The following is a 20,711-nucleotide window of genomic DNA, read 5'->3' as shown; positions in this document are numbered from 1 at the left end:
GGTCAGGAGATCAAGACCATCCTGGCTAACACAGTGAAACCCCATCTCTACTAAAAATATAAAAAATTAGCCGGGCGCGGTGGCGGGCGTCTGTAGTCCCAGCTACTTGGGAGGCTGAGGCAAGAGAACGACCTGAACTCGGGAGGCGGGGCTTGCAGTGAGCCAAGATTGGGCCACTGCACTCCAGCCTGGGCGAGAGCGAGACTCCATCTCAAAAAAAAAAAAAAAAAAAAAGTAGGATGACTGTAAATTTGTTAGGGCTGTTGTAACAAGATGTCGCAAACTGAGTGGCTTAAACAATAAAACTGTGTCAGCTCTCAGTTCTGGAGGCTGTAAGTCTGAGATCAAGGCACTTGCATGGCCATGCTCCCTGTGAAGGCGCTAGGGAAGGATCTACTCCAGGCCTCTCTCCTGGCTTCTGATAGTTCTTGGCTTGTGGCGGCATAATTCCAATCTTCACATGGCATTCTCCCTGTGTGTCTCTCTCTTCACAAGGCCATCTTTTTATAAGGACATCAATCATATTTGATTAGGGGCCCACACTACTCCAGTAACGTTTGCAACAACCCAGTTCCCAAGTAAGGCCACAATATAAGGTACTGGGGTTTAGGACTTAAACATGTGAATTTGGTATGGGAGGGCACAATTCCATTCATAACAAGTGACCATGTATCTATTGTCCCAATTGAGACACTTGTGAGAGTGAAAGGGAGTAATGTTGTATTAGGGTTCTCCAGAGAAAAAGAACCAATAGCGTATTTATAGATATATTATATATGAGGAGCTTGATTATGGGAATTGGCTTACACAGTTATGGAGGCCAAGAAGTTCCATGATGTGCCATTTGCAAGAGACCAAGGAAAGCCAGAGGTGTAATATAGCCTGAGTTTGAAGTTCTGCAAACCAGGTGAGCCAATGATGTAACTCAGTCCAAGAGCAAAGGCCTGAAAACCAGGAGCAGAGGTTTGTTGATGTAGTACTGGAGTATGAAGGCCAGAGAACTGGGAGCTTCCATATCCAAGGGCAGAAGATGGATGTCATCTCAGATCAAGGAGAGAGATGGAGGGAGGGAGGAAGGGAGAGAGAGAGAAGAAGAAGGGAGGAAGGGAGAGAGAGAAGAAGAAGAAGAAGGAGGAGGAGAAGGAGAAGAGAAGAGAAAGAAGAAGAAGGAGGAGGAAGAGGAGGAGAGAAAGAGAGAGAATTAATTAATTCACTGTTCCTCCACCTTTTTGTTCTATCCGGGAGAAGAAGAAGAAGAAAGAAGAGAAAGATGAGGGAGAAGAAAAGAAAAGAGAAGAGAAAGAAGAAGGAGGAGGAGGAGGAGAGAAAGAGAGAATTAATTAATTCACTGTTCCTCCATCTTTTTGTTCTATCCAGGTCCTCAATGGATTGGATGATGCCTGCCCACATTGGGTGAGGGTGGATCTTCTTTACATAGCCTACTAATTCAAATGCTCATCTCTTCTGGACACACCTTCACAGACCCCGAAATAATGTTTTACCAGCTACCTGGCCACATCCCTTAACCTAGTCAAGTTGACATGTAAAATTAACCAGCTATTACTATATTGTTCTAGGATAACAGGCATAAACTGAGACTACTTTAGACGAATCTGGATACATCGTCACTGCACTCATAGGATAGGTATAATTTATCCAGTTTTTCAAAGGTTCAATGGCGTTGGATGATCTTGTCAGAGTTACAGCTGAATGGAGGATGAGCAGTATTCAAACCCAGGACAATCACATTCCACAAAAAGTATTAAAAAAAGCTATGTCTTAAAAGAAGTTAGCCTTTTTAAGTCTGTGGACAGAATTCCTATATTATGATAGTAGGTAAAATTGGAAATGGATTTATTATGTTCCCTTCTTTAAAATTCCTTACTAGTCTTTAACTATGTATTTCTTTCTTTGCTTGATGGATTTTGGCTGTTATGAAAGGAAATAGTAACCTGGTATATTATATTAGGATTAACATATAATTATTTACCTGATAACTGCAAATCTTTTGTTTTGGTTTGCTGGACTCTCTGTTGGTATTTGGAGAACAAAACCAGACGTAAAGCTATGTGATACAAAGAGAATAGCTATGAATATTAAATTATCTTAGGCTTGCTAGGAAAATAATTTTACGTAAGTGTAAAATAACATGTTACTATTCTTATTATGCTTTATCCCTAATATAGATTTGATATGTTGATGGATTTCATTGTTAATAAATAAGAAGGAAACATTTTAGCCTTGTTTATTATCTATCACTAAAGTAAAATAAACTTTGAAAATCTAAAAAATGACTTTTTGTACTTTATGAAGAAGAAAATGAAAAAATTATCTGGAATTGTGTGATGCAGGAGCTACCACCATTCAGCAGTCACATTCTGCTGTGTTTTCTTCCTGTGCTTTTCCTTTGTGGTTCAAGGTTAAATGATTAAGATCTCAGTAAATGATAGCGCCTGCTGTACTCCTACTATTGCTGCTGATGCTGTTACTGCTGTTACTATGACGTTCATTTTTTATCATCATCCTGAAATAGAAAAATTCTAGATATATCAGAGAAGTGAAATCATTATGACTTAGAGTCTGGATGGAGGGAGAAGTGAGTAAAAAAGTGGGGGTTATCTTGGATGGCTCCGAAGTTTTTTATTTGCTAACTAGGTGAATGTGGTACAACTAATCAGGACAGGATTTATAGCATGCATAAGACCAAAGGATAAATACCGCAAATTCAAAACAGTGCACACTGATTTAAGCTGTTTGTGAGATACCCAAAGGAGGGTACCTGTTAGACATATGTGTACTTGGAGATTGGGGCTCAATAGAGATCTGGAATTCTGATAAGCGTGTGTTATCAACTCAGGGTTAAAATAAGATGATCTTTTCCTAGATGTTGCCAAGCCTTTGTCCTACTGACTTTGAAAAGCCACACCTTCCCAGAGTCACGATGATCCTAAGGTCAATAATTCTAGGTCAGCTTACCTAGTGCAAAAGTTGATTTTGTCTCAGAGAAGTTGGTAAGTCTGGATAGCTCATTTAAGGGACCTGTTCCTGTTTGTGTTGTGATTGTTGTTTTTAGTTTATTGCTACTTTGGGTGTTTGTCACCATTTTACAGTGCCTGGTCCAAAGGGAGAATCCTGGGTGCTCCTCCCCAAGGAGGAGAGGCTGGAAAATGCCGCTTGGCAGGGGACACCACTGCAGGTGCTTCCATATGATGTCTCTGCTGGAAACAAAGTTCGGGAGAACAGTGCAAGGCCGTTGTGCAATGGGGCCAGCCTTGAGATCCAGGAATGTAGCTGTCCATTTCATGAAGCAGTATCAGGGACAGGGGAGAGGTCAAGGAAGGCCTTGTTGAAAAGTGATCACTGGATCAAGCAACAAGGGGCGTTGTTGACCCCATAAAAGAGTTGACTGGGATAATGCACATGATATCCAGATTGAATTAAGATCAGAACCAAATGGAACATGAGAGAGTAGAGGAAGAACATACACTGCTAGTCAGAAGGCCTCTGGCTCTGAAAGGAAGACAGAAGTTTTACATTAGCTGAAGGAAAATATTTTATTGTATTGATCTTTGATTGCAGCCAGGGTCTAGCATCCTGCTGTGTAAGTACATTGTTAAATGAAAGAATAAATCAATTAGTGATTTTGAGCTACTGTCCATCCTAAATAATTTGGCTTTGACAAGAGGGCATCTTCAGATCCCTTTTGGAGATTAAATTTTGTCACAGTTTTGTCATTTCACAGTAGAATTTTTTTAAAAATGTGCTGTGTATATGTGTGCGTGTCTTGAAAAACATCTTGGCTATTTTCAGAATTATAGCCTCTAGGTGAGAGGTATTTGACTATATCAGAAAGTATGGAATAATTATTATTTAGTTTAACTACCAATGGTCCTTTTGAACATATACCAATTTTATGAAAGTCTTTTGAAACTCACAGCCTTAACTGAGTCAAATTCATTTATATGAAACAAAAAAATAAAACAAAACAAGGTGCCAATGAATCAGTTAAGTAATTACCCTTTAAAGAGTAGTACAGTGGCAGAGCAAATTGATTAACATAAAATATTTTTAACAAATTCTTAAAATGTGGATATTTAATTTGGGCTCAAGTATTAAAAGGAATATGAAGCAAATATGCTACTGGCAAATGTTTATTTTTGAGTATCGGAAGTGCTCTGGGCTCAGTGCCATCTCCACAGGAGGGGAGGCCACAGTCCACTGCTGTCCTGCACAGCCCATGCTTGGGTCTGCCCTGCTGTGCCTGGAGCCACTTCTTGAAGTAGCACAGGGCATATGTGGTGGCCAGGATCTGAGTGTGTGAGAAGTGATAGCACAGGACTGGTTCTGCTACTTCACGTTTTTCTGACATGCAGGCTTCCTTTATTTGTAGGTGAGCGTCCCTATCAATGTCCTTACTGTGAAAAAGGATTCAGTAAAAATGATGGACTGAAGATGCACATTCGTACTCACACCAGGGTAAGATTGTATTCTGTTTCATTAATATTGATCATGAAAACCATACCTATTTTAAAAGAAATATATTTAACTTTATATTACAAAATAAAGGCAATACAGTGATGAACTGCAAGATAAATAGATTTTTAAATTTTAATACTACAATATTTAAAAGTTTTTCTTGCAGAATATTCACCACTAATAGGAACATTTTTTAATAGAGTCTGCAAGTTTTTCAGCATTTGGCCATTAAGTAATACTGATGAGCAAGTATATTTGCAAGAAAGACAATGCAGATAAATTACCAGGACAGGTGGAAAATAAGGAAGTATAGCTCAGTGCTTCACAGGGCATGCCTAGTGCTGTGGCTTATTCTTCCCAGGGTGCCCTTTGTTCCTTTGCTGTCGACACTCTCACTGGACTATTGTCATTCTGTTATCTGTGCCTTTTCCAGACTCAAGCATCTGTTTCACATGCTTTTAAAAAAATGTAAGCAGCTTACTCACCATCACCCACCATTTCATAGCTCACTATTTGATTTAAGCACAATTAGACACTTTAAATGAACTTTCCACATGGAAATTTTGTATTATTTTAAATAGCTATTGTTGATTTTGCTCTATACAACTTTTCACTGCGTTATCTTTCACAGTTTCTTTTCAGTTTGGCCTTTTAAAGTGCATATGGTCTGTATGTAAATGACACATTTTTTTCAAATTTTAAGAGACTTATCTAATCCCCTTTAGAACAATTCTAATTTAAACCTCTCCTGGATTTTACTTTTTACCTTAGCTATAAAATAAAAATTTTAGAGAAAACACATAATAATAATATTCTTCCCAGTATAATAATACTGTAGCCTTCCACTTCAGTTCTGCAGCACGTAAAAGCTATCCTCTGTGGTCCCCTTAAGAAAATACTCTTTTTGTCTTTGTGGTGAAGAGAGGGAGCTTCTCCACTCATTAAAGCAAAGCTATAGCAGGTTTCTCATTCTAGTTTGTAGTATCATATTCATATTATGTGAATATTAGGAATTGGAGTACTTCCTAGATATAAAAGTACTTCATAAACCATAAAGGATTAGACAGATATTCCTGTTTATAATAGTATGATTTAAATGTATAATATCCAAAATATTTCACAATGAGTATTATGAAAGAGGTTTAAATTAGCTTTAGATTAGGAGGTTATTTTACATGTGAGCAGTTGTCACAGATGTATCAATAATGTATTTATTTAAAAGATGCTGACAAAAAGGCAAAGGAGCCCTGGTTCCTCTTAATAGAAACCAGTGATATTGACAGAAATTTACATATGATGTTGTTTTACTTGATTACTGAAGATAGACATGATTACAACACAGAAGAAGCTGTTTAAATCACTGCAGGAAAAAATATCTTTTGGGTTTTCTCAAAAAGGTGAGACATTTCCAATTCAATTAATTTGTTTTTTTACTTCATTTCAATATAAAGTTATTAATGAGAATAATACAGATAGTTAAGATGAATAAAAATAAACACAAAAATCACTAATTACACGCCAGTACTCTTTTAGGCCTTCAAATTTATTAATTCATTTAAGCTTCACAACAACTCTGTGAGGTAGCTGTTATTATGATTTATTTTTGTAAAACAAGAAACTGAGGCACAAACAAGTAAGTGGCAGAGTTGAGATTTGAACCTAGGGAGACTGGCTACAAAGACCATTTGCAATTTTTTGCCTATTATTTAATTGAATATTTTTTCATTCCACTGTCTCATATATTTTCTGGTATATTTCCACACTAAACAAATTACAGTAATGACCCCCAATTTAAAAGTCCCATATTCTTTTGAATTTCTGAACCTCGATTTAAGGATCCCAACACTGTCTCCAAAGTATTCAGTTGCAGATGGTCTCTTGTCAGAAGTTTCTGACATTAACTGCACAAAAAGAAAACAAATTCTAGGCTTTGACTAAGGGAACTCAAGAGAATTTATAGACCAGAAGCACCCAGGATTTTAGGCAGGATCCCCCACAATGAGTAGAAGATCCAAGGAACAGGGTAAATATGCGTAAGCCTTTTGGGTTTTACTTCAAACTCTTTTTTAATTTTCCTTTTTCATGCATTTTTTTAATATTTTACCCAAACAGTTTTATTTTGAAAATCCTGTTTCCTAAGCATTGAATAAATACAGATAATCTTTGCATATTAGTTCAAATTTTCAAAAGCCTGCTAAGGTTATCAGCTAGTACAATCAAACCATTATTAAAACTCAAAAGAGATTTAAAAAAAATGTTCTAGAGGAACAACCTCTGCAAGGTCATATTTTCCCAGTATTATTTGCATTTTGTAAGACTCCATTCAAAAAAGATACTATTACATTTGGGCCATAACACATTTCAGTTTCAATTTTGCATTCACATTACATAAGCATTTAGATAGCTCTAATTCCCAGACATTTTTGGTCCTATTTGAAAAGTTTTTAATTCCATTTTAACAACAACAGAAAAAAAATAAGCTATCTAATTCAGTAAGGTACATCTTTAGGAAGTTTTGGTGAGACAACCCAAGATGCCGTGTCAGGCCTGTACCTCCAGGTTTACATTCTGTGGTGACTGCACGAATGCTTTCTAGGAGGAACACAAAGCCATTTACTCTCTAGTTATTGCCTATAGGGTGCAGTAAGAGCCCCAGATGTGGGAGATAATTTTTCCAAAATCCAATTAATCATTGACCTTTCATGGAGAGACCAGGGTTTGAGGTGAAGGCTGGTGATTTTATTTCCTTCAGTATATTCTCTTTATATTTGGTTTTCAGCTCTTGCTATGTTGTACCTAGTTGTGTTTTTCATTGTATTTTTGCAGCTTAGATCTGTAGTCCGCTATCTTTAGTTAAATTTCAGAAAATTCTTGGCCATTTTTTTTTTCAAATTTGTTTTGTCCCTTTCTTTCTGTCTTCTTATGGGACACCAGTTACACTGTTAGACTATTTGATATTATTCCAGAGCTCTTGAGTGCCCTGTTCTCTTTTTGTTTCATTTGCATTTTTAAAAAAAATCTCAGTGTTTTTCTCTGTGTTTCTAATTTCTATTGATATTTTCAATTTCATTGATTTTTCTACCTCTGTTGTGCTCAGTCTGCCTATTGAAGGAGTGCATTTTTGATATTATGTTTTTCATCTCTAGCATTTTCACTTGGATTTTTAAAAATAGTTTCCATAAGGCCTGGCACAGTGGCTCATTTCTGTATTTCCAGCACTTTGGGAGGCTGAGGTGGGAGGATTGCTTGAGGCCAGGAGTTCAAGGCTGCAGTGAGCTATGACTGTGCCACTGCACTTCAGCCTAAATGACAGGGTAAGACCCTGTAAGACTCAGTTCAAAAAAGATACTATTACATTTGGGCCATAACACATTTCAGTTTCAAATTTGCATTTAAAAATAAATGCAAATTTATTTTTAAATGTTTTGACTATTCTATCTCTTGATAATGAGTGGGAAGGTTGCAGGAGTTTGCTTTTCAAGTGTAACATAATATTTGATTGAATGTCTGTTTGCGTGTGTATGTGTGTGTGTATGTGGGTAAAAGAAACTAAGTCTCTAAGTCTAATTGGAGACTAAAGTAAATACTGCTTATGCCTGGAAATAGGTATACTTCTTCTTCTGCTAGGCCGTTAATGTGAGTGAGGGCTTGAGTCAGTCTGGTCAGTGGCTAAGCTAGGTTTGGGGTTTGTTGTTGCTATAAGCTTCTCCAGAGGGTGGGCTGCTGCTGCTGTGTTCTTCATGTGAGGCCTGGACACTCAGCAGGCTTTTCTTAAGGATCCTTCCTCACCATCAGGTTTTGGCAGATCCTGTGTACCTTTGCCACAGAACATGTTTCTCTCTCTCTGCCTTTGTCCATCCACTGGCAGTAGCCTGCTGGTGCTTGTTACTAGGCATGAGACTTAAGTAGGCCAGAGGGCTTTCCTGGGGCCCCTGCTCTAGCATTAGTTGGGCAGGTGCTCTGTACCTGAGTCTCAGGGTTGTGGCTTTATCAGCATTTCTGCCTCTACCATAGTGTTAGGTGGCTCCTGCCTCTGACTCCACTCAGGGTCAGCGGCAGTGTCCTAACCACTAGCTACATGTGGCTATCAAAATTTAAATTTTAATTAAATCCAATTAAATACAATTAAATATTTACTTTTTCAGTCACATTAGCCACTTCTCAGGTGCTCTATAGGCACTTGTGTCTGGTTACTACGGTATTCTGTAGCACAGATATAGGACACTACGGTCACCACAGAAAGCTCTGTTGGACAGCACAGGCCTAGCGGATGGATGGTTTCCTGACCCTACTGGCTGTGGCAGGTGAGCTCCACCTTGTATCTTTAGAGTAGAAGGTTTGGGGCATGAGAAAGAGGTTTGGGCATGAGAAAGACGTTTGGGGCATGAGAAAGAGGTTTCTTTCTTTCTTTTTTTGTTATATTTAAAATAATTAATTTTTATTTCAGTTTTGGAGGTACTAGTGTTTTTTGGTTACATAGATAAATTCTCAAGTGTTGATTTCTGAGATTTTGGTGCACCTGTCACCTGAGCAGTGTACACTGTACCCATTAGGTAGTCTTTTTTTTATTATTATTGTTATACTTTAAGTTTTAGGGTACATGTACACAATGTGCAGGTTAGTTACATATGTATACATGTGCCATGCTGGTGTGCTGCACCCATTAACTCGCCATTTAGCATTAGTTATATCTCCTAATGCTATCCCTCCCCCCTCCCCCCCACCCCACAACAGTCCCCAGAGTGTGATGTTCCCCTTCCTGTGTCCATGTGTTCTCATTGTTCAATTCCCATCTATGAGTGAGAACATGTGGTGTTTGGTTTTTTGTCCTTGCGATAGTTTACTGAGAATGATGATTTCCAATTTCATCCATGTCCCTACAAAGGACATGAACTCATCATTTTTTATGGCTGCATAGTATTCCATGGTGTATATGTGCCACATTTTCTTAATCCAGTCTATCATTGTTGGACATTTGGGTTGGTTCCAAGTCTTTGCTATTGTGAATAGTGCCGCAATAAACATACGCATGCATGTGTCTTTATAGCAGCATGATTTATAGTCCTTTGGGTATATACCCAGTAATGGGATGGCTGGGTCAAGTGGTATTTCTAGTTCTAGATCCCTGAGGAATTGCCACACTGACTTCCACAATGGTTGAACTAGTTTACAGTCCCACCAACAGTGTAAAAGTGTTCCTATTTCTCCACATCCTCTCCAGCACCTGTTGTTTAATATACGCAAATCAATAAATGTAATCCAGCATATAAATAGAACCAAAGACAAAAACCACATGATTATCTCAATAGATGCAGAAAAGGCCTTTGACAAAGTTCAACAATGCTTCATGCCAAAAACTCTCAATAAATTAGCTATTGATGGGATGTATCTCAAAATAATAAGAGCTATCTATGACAAACCCACAGCCAATATCATACTGAATGGGCAAAAACTGGAAGCATTCCCTTTGAAAACTGGCACAAGCCAGGGATGCCCTCTCTCACCACTCTTATTCAACATAGTGTTGGAAGTTCTGGCCAGGGCAGTTAGACAGGAGAAGGAAATAAAGGGTATTCAATTAGGAAAAGAGGAAATCAAATTGTCCCTGTTTGCAGACAACATGATTGTATATCTAGAAAACCCCATTGTCTCAGCCCAAAATCTCCTTAAGCTGATAAGCAACTTCAGCAAAGTCTCAGGATACAAAATCAATGTGCAAAAATCACAAGCATTCTTATACACCAATAACAGACAGAGAGCCAAATCATGAGTGAACTCCCATTCACAATTGCTTCAAAGAGAATAAAATACTTAGGAATCCAACTTACAAGGGACGTGAAGGACCTCTTCAAGGAGAACTACAAACCACTGCTCAATGAAATAAAAGAGGACACAAACAAATGGAAGAACATTCCATGCTCATGGGTAGGGAGAATCAATATTGTGAAAATGGCCATACTGCCCAAGGTAATTTCTAGATTCAATGCCATCCCCATCAAGCTACCAATGACTTTCTTCACAGAATTGGAAAAAACTACTTTAAAGTTCATGTGGAACCAAAAAAGAGCCTGCATCGCCAAGTCAATCCTAAGCCAAAAGAACAAAGCTGGAGGCATCATGCTACCTGAATTCAAACTATACTACAAGGCTACAGTAACCAAAACAGCATGGTACTGGTACCAAAACAGAGATATAGATCAATGGAACAGAACAGAGCCCTCAGTAATAACGCCATATGTCTACAACTATCTGATCTTTGACAAACCTGAGAAAAACAAGCAATGGGGAAAGGATTCCCTGTTTAATAAATGGTGCTGGGAAAACTGGCTAGCCATATGTAGAAAGCTGAAACTGGATCCCTTCCTTACACCTTATACAAAAATTAATTCAAGATGGATTAAAGACTTAAACGTTAGACCTAAAACCATAAAAACCCTAGAAGAAAACCTAGGCATTACCATTCAGGACATAGGCATGGACAAGGACTTCATGTCTAAAACACCAAAAGCAATGGCAACAAAAGCCAAAATTGACAAATTGGATCTAATTAAACTAAAGAGCTTCTGCACAGCAAAAGAAACTACCATCAGAGTGAACAGGCAACCTACAAAACGGGAGAAAATTTTCACAACCTACTCATCTGACAAAGGGCTAATATCCAGAATCTACAATGAACTCAAACAAATTTACAAGAAAAAAACAACCCCATCAAAAAGTGGGCAAAGGATATGAACAGACACTTCTCAAAAGAAGACATTTATGCAGCCAAAAGACACATGAAAAAATGCTCATCATCACTGGCCATCAGAGAAATGCAAATCAAAACCACAATGAGATACCATCTCACACCAGTTAGAATGGCAATCATTAAGAAGTCAGGAGAAAGAGGTTTCTGCCCCTCTTTCCGCAGCAGCAGACCTCTCCTGTGGATCACTGGGGTTCTTGGGCAAGAGCACGTTTTCTGCCCCTCTCCTTGGTGTCAGTGCAGGATATGTAGTCAGGTTCTGTCTCTCTCCAGAGGCCATGGGTCGTTGCCTGGACCAGAGCACCTGCGAGTTTCATGTTCCACCCCCAGCAGCTGGTAGCTTTTGCCTCCTGTCAAAGCAGAGTGACATATGGGACATGGCAGGTGTCTCCCTCCTCACTCAGAGGCAGAAGGCTTTTGTTTCCTGTGTGAGGCAGGTCTGTGGCCTGGGTGGTTTGTGCTGCTCCCTGGCAGCCGCTGCTCATCACCTTGTATTCATGCAGCACAGGGACAGAAAGCAGATGGGTTCCTTCAATTACTCCTACTCCACCCTCAGACCTTGTCTGTGCCACCTGGGGGCTCTCTAAGGTATCCTGCCCTGCCTCTAATCTTTCTTACGAACGCTGATGGAGCCAGTGGAAAAGAGATGAGTGGCTGTGGACTTTCCATGTGCCAGGGCCCCCAGGTTTCTAACCTGAATGCTAGTCCACAATCCTTAAGGAATCAACCATCACTTGTTTTTTTCCTACCCATTTTGTGACAGTTCTCTCTTCCTCTGACAAATGTGAGGCTATTCTGTGTTCCATTTTTTTTTTTTGACATTTAGTTCATCTGATTGTCTTGTGACCTTAGCGCATAAAATGTTTCATGACCTTAAGCTTAAAAGAATGACTGTAAATTTTTCAGCTTTTTGTCATTACTAAGCTGGGGGTGATGTTCTTTGTGGCTTTCCACATCCTATGAGCAGTGATTTATTTTTAACTGTGTAGGGTTTTTGAGGATAACTTTTCCCACTTAATTCTAGATTAATTTCCTGCCCAGGAGCTGATAAAAGCAGAACTCCTTACATTCCATGTCCAGTTAGCTCCTCCATTCAGTCAGGGAAGCACCCCTATTTAGAGGCCCTATGTGAACTTAGGCTATTTTGCTATGGTTTCTCTAAAGGGGCTCTGTTTCCTAGGATGCAGTCAGACCCTGGCGGCCTCAGCAAACTTGCCCTCAGGGCACTGGCATTTGGAGCCGTTTCTCATCCCTTTCTAGATCTACTTTTTCCTGTCCCATTCATGGTCTTTGTTCTTTGCTTGCGTGGTGGAGGAGAGAGCTATTTGGAGGGAGCAGGTCCTCTTTTGGGGAATATTTTTTTTTTTTTTGAGAGAGGGTCTTGCTCTGCTGCTCAGACTGGAGTGTAGTGGTTCCATCATAGTGTACTGCAACCTTGAACTCCTGGGTTCAGTGGTCCTGTAGTCTCAGCCTCCTGAGTAGCTGAGACTACAGGCATGCACCACAATGCCTGGCTAAGTTTTTAAATTTTTGTGGAGACAGGATCTTGCTATCTTGCCCAGCCTGGTCTTGAGCTCCTAGGCTTAGGTGATCTTTTGGTCTCAGCCTCCCAAAGTGTTGGGATTATAGGTGAGAAATACCACACCTGGCCAAGATTATCTTAGTTTTCACACTGTAGCTTTAAACCAAGATTTGGTTTAAAGATTTGAATTTTTCCAAGGCCTTGGGCCTTGGGGGTACCCCAAGTATGCTGCCAGACCTTTCCCTTCTTATCTCTGTTGTCTTTGTCTCAAAGGTTTGCTTTACCACTCCAAATTACACTGAGGTAGAGAAATGCCAGTTGCTGAACTCTTTGTGTCCAGTGCCTCAAATCCATTTTAGTCTTAGGAACTATAGATCGTCTGGAAATTATAGAGCTTATGTTTTTATTGCATTAGACACATTGAGCCAAAACAGTCACTCATTTGAGTTAGGACACAAGCTCATAAATACCCATTTTATAAACATTAGGTTCAAAAGAAATTGTTGTTTGTAACTGTTTACCATAGAAAACTTCATGTCTTGTATAACCCATTTTGATTTCAACATGGAAGGCACCTGGACCAATTAGAAAGTTATTTCAGAAACTCTGCCTTTTGAACACATTTCAAAAACCCAATTAGCTTATACAGGTTTCAGGTTTCTAAGATCGCAGTTCTCTCCAGCCTTGTTTGCAGAAACAGCCAAATTAGTTCTTACAAAATTAAAATGGAATTGCCAGTGGTTACAAGTAACAGCAAGTCTGTTATATTGTTTTATATTTTATCAATTTTATTTCCTGAAATTTCTTATCCCTGATCCTCAGGTTGTTCAGATTGTAGGTCTGGGTTTAACAGACCTGTGCCTTTTGCACTTTCCCTTGACACCATGCAGTGCGACCGTGAGTCTCTGAGTCCAAGTGAGGGTGGGTATCTCAGAGTTCCTAGGTATCAGACACTTTTGAATTTATCTAGAGGCTTTGGGTGATCTATTGATGTAGGATTTGAAAATTATCCCCCAAAAATTTTGACCAATACATCAAGCTGATGAACCATGTGAGTGAGTGTAAGCATGATGTTGAAGGAAAAAGAAAAGGGTTCATTCTATTTGAATTAAGATGTTAAGGCAGGAGGAGTGAGGGCTGCTGTATGCTAAAGGGAGGAAAAGGCAAGAAGAATTTTCCTAGCTCCAGAAGCATCATGTAGAGGATATGCAGCCTTGGTTGAGAACAGAAAGGAGTCTTTTAAGGGTGAGAATCAGCTTGAAATCCTCATGGACACATTAGGAGGCATGCATGAAAAAGCTTAGGAAACAAATGCAAAAGCAAGTTGGTTGAATCGGATTGAGAGGGCTAGTGGATTCCAGGACTAGAGATAGAGGATGATATTTGAGTTGTGTTTGAAGGAGTATGGTAGAGGGCAGGCCAGAAAAAAATGTGACTGCATAAGCAAACTGCACACCTACAGATACAGTAAGGGTGGCCTGTCCACTGTAACTGAGTTTGAGGATACATGTTGAAGGATGACTTATGTTGAGACAGGCTGAGATTGAGGAGTTGGTATGAATTGTGAAAACATTTTATTGTGTGTGTTTGGTTTGGTTTTGAGTAGAGGAGTGACATTATCAGTTCTATCTCTTAGAAAGGTTGCTCTGAATCATTCTCCAGCAAGAATTGAAGGAAGCAGCACTTGAGTCAGGGAGGCCCAGTCAGGAGACACGATGGAGCCAGGTGAGCAGAAATAGGGACCCACATGAGATGGCCATGGGATCTGAGAGTCAGGCACATATATGAGGGACACCTTTGAGATAAGTATTGATAAAGTTTGGACAAGGTTTAGACATACTCAGTATAGGTGGTGAAGAATAGGGAGGAGTCACAGATGAATCTAGGATGCCTACCAGGGGCATTTTGGGGTACTGCGATTTTCCACATAGAGATAGGAAGAGCAGCTTGTGGGTTTAGAGAGGAAGGAGGGGAGGGGCAGGTACTGGATTCACAATTATCTGGGTTAAGTGCCTGAGGAGCACTAATAGCTATTTCTGTTTTTAATGTCTGGATAAGAAGAAGAGATGTACAAATTTAATAACTTTTAAGAATAGTTTATTATGATTTTGGAGAAAATTTAACATTTTTAGAATTTCTAAACTTCATCAGCTTTTGTCCTATAGAAACAAGAGAATATGCCTCATTGTCACTGTTTGAAAATATCTTTAATTCAGTTTTGGAATTAGTGAATCTTTTATTGTTTCTAGAACCCATATATTTCCTGGGGAATTTTATATGCCTTGCCAGGGAATCATTTAAGATAAATGACTTTAAAATACCATTGTATTTTATTTGGCTCCAAATATATACCTGCATGAAATTGAACATTCTTATTCTATCACAATGGCATTTTCTTTTGTAAAAGGGAAAATCAGACCACTTGAAAAATCACTTTCCTTTCAGAGACCGACAGCATCATTACCCCCTTTCTTTTTCTTCATTTCTCCTTTGTGAAAATTCTTTCTGATGGTCATCAACCCACTTGGCAGAGTGCCCTCTATTCTTAATCTCTGTGTAACTTCTGCCCATGAGCCAGTCAGCTATCTTAAATATCACCAGAAAAGAAAGTTTTAAATTTCCCAGTTAGGAATACTTTTTTGGCATGCCAAATGATGTTCCTGAAATAAGGACTTTGGGTCCAGGCATGCTAGTTCATGGTTCTCTGGATTTTGATAGGCTTTGAGAGTACAAGGTGAAATTTTAAAGTAAACTGGATTTCATTCTCCTGACAATTTTTTTGGATTGGTTAATTATCCCATAGGAAAATAGACAAAAGTCTTTTGTGGAACAAAATTCTGTTTTACTATAGTTAAGGTTACAAGAGTAGAGTTACATTGATGTGAGGGATTGAACTGACTAGAGGCATTGGCTGTGATTTTTCTAGTTTTTTAAATGGTATTTGCATTCTCATTCTATATGTCTTTGCCTAACTTGAACTTTTTGTGGGGAGGGGAAGCTGGTACTACCCATCTAGAACATAATGTGCATTAGTTGGAATAATGGTGTAATAAGGTAGTCTCCAAGATGGCGCCGGTAATCTCTTTCCTCCCTGTGTGCACATGCTGCTCTTTACATTAACAAGTACAGTCCAGTTTCCCTTTCCTTCAGTCTGAGCTGGGCACAATGACTTGCTTGGACAATAGAATGCAGCAGAAGTGATGTTCTAGGACCTCCGAGGCTGGAAAAGAAGAAGCTTTGAACTTTTGTCTGTATCTCTTGGGACTAACCACCATGTTGTGAGGACCCCAAGTAATGTGGAGAGGCCAGATAGGCATGCCACACAATAGCCAACGTGTACTGCCAGCCATCTGAGCAAGCCATTTTGGCTTTCTAGCTTAGTTGAGCCTTCAGATAACTTCAGCTGCAGCCAACTGACTGCAACTGCAAGAAAGACTCCAAGTGAAAACTGTTGCGGAACCCGGTTAATCCACAAAACCATGAAAAATAATGTTATTTTATATCATTAAACAAATAATTAAAATAAACAAATATTAAACCATGAACAATAATAATGTATTAAGTTTTGGATGGTTTATTATGTAGCAATAGATAACTAGAACAAGTACTAAATATTACATAATGCTGAATAAGTACAATTTTAATTGTGTAATATTCTTCTATATTTTAAATGATAAACATTTATGGACAGAGTGCTAAAGTGAGCACTTACTAAATGTTCCCAAAGAGAAGTTAGCGTTTGTACCTCAATATCACCATTTACCAATGGGAGTTGTATTTTGTTTTTGGAAAATACACATCTTACAATTCAGTTTTAAAAAATATACTATCAATCAGTTGTTTAGAAAGGCTTATAGTATTCTGAAAAAGATTTGGGAGACCCAGGAAAGTGTGAACTTAAAGGCTCTCATTATACTTACATACTATTTAATCTGTAGTTCCAAAATCTGATGGCAAATTTGCTTATATAACACTGAAATCTATATAAATAAGTTAAATTAAGAGCTTTCCTTTTAAGTAATTGGCCTTATAATTGGTGTCATATTAGGATGGCTAAAGTGAATAGGTTCATCACCATTATACAGTTTTCTCCTTAATGCTTTACAGAACATTGAATGACAATGGAAGAGTCTGAAACTGAGTTATCTAGCAGTACTACTGTAATCAGAATGATACTTGTTTGGGGGTATCAGGAAGGTAATTCTTGCTGTTGAGGTTGATGGTCTGACAAACTCAAGCATGGGTGATCTCTGCTTAAGATTAGGAGGTTGGTTGGGACGTTCCCTATTTGGGACTTTCTTTGTTAATGCTCTCTAACTAAAGCTGTTTTAAATACACAAGCCTCTGTTTTTGAATTTAGAAAACTTATTGTTATAATTTGTTTATATGTTTCTCCTTTTGAGGTTGTGACTTTCATGTGGACAGGAATTGTAGCTCGCATCTCTTTTTCCTTAGCAGCTGTGTGCCTGGCATCTAGTGAGTTATTAGGTTTGTTGAAGGAATGAAGTGAAATTATGTCAGAAGCAAATTATTAAATTTACCAAATTAACTCAACAAATATATAGCTAGATAAGATATATGAATCCATTCATTTATTTATTCAACAAACATTGATTAAATGACTACAGTGTGCTAAGAGCTGGAACTATAGCAGTACACAAATCAGACATTGTCTCTACCTTCAGTGGAGCTGGGAGTCACTCATAAGTTTAATTCTTTTCTAATCAGCAATTCCTTCTCACTAAAGACTTGACAAGGTATGAGAAGGCAAGAGTGCGTGCATTCATCAGATGTTTGTGATGTGCCCAACTGTGTGCCAGCAGCTGTAGTGTCACAGGCTCTGCTTGTGTCTGTCAGGAAAGATGGACACTAAGGACATTATTTTAAGTAACACATAATCCCAAGTATGCCAAGTGATGGCATGGGAAAGTACTGGGTCCCAAGTATATAACTGTTACCAGGCCTACTCCGAGGTCCTGGAGTCTTTGGCATGGCTCTCTCTTAGCTCTCAGTTGCTGTTCCTTGTTGCTCTGGTTGTCTTCTTCAGTTGCATGTGTTTCTCTGCATTTCCACATTTTACCATGTGGGAGGCAGTTCTATCTGTCTAGGCAGGAATAAGCAACTGTACACCTATTACTCTGAACTTGATGCTCTGCATTGATGTATACTGGGCCCGGCTTTCCCTGGTTGCCTGTCTGGACCATTCTTGTCATCTGGCTCTGAAGAGTTTGTTTTTAGAGGTATACTCGCCGCAGAAGGAAGCCAGAGATCTGTGATCCTCTGATGAAGCCACTCTCACCCTACTTATCTGCCTGACACACCTGACAGATGAAGCTCAGGTGGGCAGACACCTCAGGCCACAGCATGGACTATGTACAATTCTTCAAGCTCAAGCCTTTTTTTTTTTTAATTTACTTTTTTTTCTTTTATTATTATTATTATTATACTTTAGGTTTTATGGTACATGTGCGCAATGTGCAGGTAAGTTACATATGTATACATGTGCCATGCTGGTGCGCTGCACCCACCAACTCGTCATCTAGCATTAGGTATATCTCCCAATGCTATCCCTCCCCCCTCCCCCCACCCCACAACAGTCCCCGAAGTGTGATGTTCCCCTTCCTGTGTCCATGTGTTCTCATTGTTCAATTCCCACCTATGAGTGAGAATATGCGGTGTTTGGTTTTTTGTTCTTGTGATAGTTTACTGAGAATGATGATTTCCAATTTCATCCATGTCCCTACAAAGGACATGAACTCATCATTTTTTATGGCTGCATAGTATTCCATGGTGTATATGTGCCACATTTTCTTAATCCAGTCTGTCATTGTTGGACATTTGGGTTGGTTCCAAGTCTTTGCTATTGTGAATAATGCGGCAATAAACATACGTGTGCATGTGTCTTTATAGCAGCATGATTTATAGTCCTTTGGGTATATACCCAGTAATGGGATGGCTGGGTCGAATGGAATTTCTAGTTCTAGATCCCTGAGGAATCGCCATACTGACTTCCACAAGGGTTGAACTAGTTTACAGTCCCACCAACAGTGTATGTAGAAAGCTGAAACTGGATCCCTTCCTTACACCTTATACAAAAATCAATTCAAGATGGATTAAAGACTTAAATGTTAGACCTAAAACCATAAAAACCCTAGAAGAAAACCTAGGCATTACCATTCAGGACATAGGCATGGGCAAGGACTTCATGTCTAAAACACCAAAAGCAATGGCAACAAAAGCCAAAATTGACAAATGGGATCTAATTAAACTAAAGAGCTTCTGCACAGCAAAGGAAACTACCATCAGAGTGAACAGGCAACCTACAAAATGGGAGAAAATTTTCGCAACCTACTCATCTGACAAAGGGCTAATATCCAGAATCTACAATGAACTCCAACAAATTTACAAGAAAAAAACAAACAACCCCATCAAAAAGTGGGCAAAGGACATGAACAGACACTTCTCAAAAGAAGACATTTATGCAGCCAAAAAACACATGAAAAAATGCTCACCATCACTGGCCATCAGAGAAATGCAAATCAAAACCACAATGAGATACCATCTCACACCAGTTAGAATGGCAATCATTAAAAAGTCAGGAAACAACAGGTGCTGGAGAGGATGTGGAGAAATAGGAACACTTTTACACTGTTGGTGGGACTGTAAACTAGTTCAAGCTCAAGCCTTAATTCTCCTGCTTATTGCTGTTGTAGGAGAGCATACTGGGATGGAAATGAATGAAAATGGTGTTATTAGGGGTTAAGATTAAAACCCACCTCATTTGTGAAAAGGAAGTAGACTATTTTCAAATTATAGTATTTTATTTTTAATAAGAGATCACTTTACAACTAGTCACTATCTGTGTGCCATTAATATGTCACTGTGCCAGAGATTGTGCTCATTGATCTAAAGACTGTGCTTCTTGGATACCTGGATAGGAAAATTCACTAATTCTGCAAATGTTTAGTAAGCCAACTATATGCCAGTACTCTGCTAGGTATTAGGGATTCATGATCAAATATATAGTACAAGATGCCTGAGGGTGTCCGATAACTTCATATGGGTGGGTCATGGAGTAAAATAGAAGGTGTACTAAAAAAGAGGCTTCTGGGATGCACAGAGGGCAGATGATAAAAGGTTGTCTCTGAATGCTGAATAAACATGTTTGGGCTTTACGCTCAGGGCTCTTGAGGAGCTTTTGAAGGTCAGTGATCTCAGAGTGTTAACATTTTCAGCCCTAATTACTAATTGTGATTACTAATTACAATTACTTTGTCTCTCGCTAATTACTTTGTCTCTTGCTAGTTACTGGCCCGTACCAGCATCATCAATCATCAATTAGTTCTGTTTGATCCAGCAAGCCCACTAGTGGGTGCCTGTCCAAATGAAAAGAAATCATTATATCAAAAAGATACCTGCACTCGTGTTTGTTGCAGCAGTATTCACAATAGCACAGATGTGGAATCAACCTGAGTATCCATCAACAGATGATTGGATAAAGAAAATGTGATACACACACACACACACACAAACACACACACACACACACACACAAAATAGTATTCAAGCATAGAAAGAATGAAATCATGATTTTTGCAACAAAGTGAATGGAGTTGGAGGCCATTATCTTAAGTGGAACAAGCCAGACACAGAAGGCCAAACATCACATGTTCTCACTTATAAATTGGTGCTAAAAAAATGGACACAGAGAATGGAATGATAGACAGTGGAGACTCAGAGGGTGAGGGGTTGGAATAAGGATGAGGAGAAATTACTTCATGGGTATAATATATATTATTTGGGGGATGGATAACCTAAAAGCCCTGACTTAATTACTACACAATCTAGGCTTGTAACAAAATTGCACTCGTACCCCATACATTTATATATTTAAAAAGTCTTAGACATCTCTTTTCTTGAGCCTAAGCCTGGGTTCTCAGCCTGCTGACAATTTTTTGTTATCCTGTC

At 38.9% G+C, this 20,711-nt stretch overlaps 1 protein-coding gene across 3 annotated transcripts in view; it reads left to right on the top strand.

Annotated features, from left to right (window-relative positions):
* The window catches only part of PRDM5 (PR/SET domain 5), a 231,243-nt gene that overhangs the window by 166,644 nt on the left and 43,888 nt on the right, over positions 1–20,711 (top strand). For 2 of the 3 annotated variants that reach the window (XM_054485889.2, XM_054485888.2), the window contains one exon: positions 4,391–4,476. The exons of the other annotated variant lie outside the window; for it this stretch is intronic. In XM_054485889.2, coding sequence (XP_054341864.1) covers positions 4,391–4,476 — 86 coding nt within the window. The remainder of the gene's footprint in view (positions 1–4,390; positions 4,477–20,711) is intronic. 3 annotated transcript variants of the gene reach the window in all.

This window comes from Pongo pygmaeus, chromosome 3, assembly GCF_028885625.2.
Source record: "Pongo pygmaeus isolate AG05252 chromosome 3, NHGRI_mPonPyg2-v2.0_pri, whole genome shotgun sequence".
NCBI classification, from domain to species: Eukaryota; Metazoa; Chordata; class Mammalia; order Primates; family Hominidae; genus Pongo; species Pongo pygmaeus.
The sequence above is the reverse complement of the archived record's forward strand: the minus strand, read 5'-3'. Positions and strand labels throughout refer to the sequence as shown.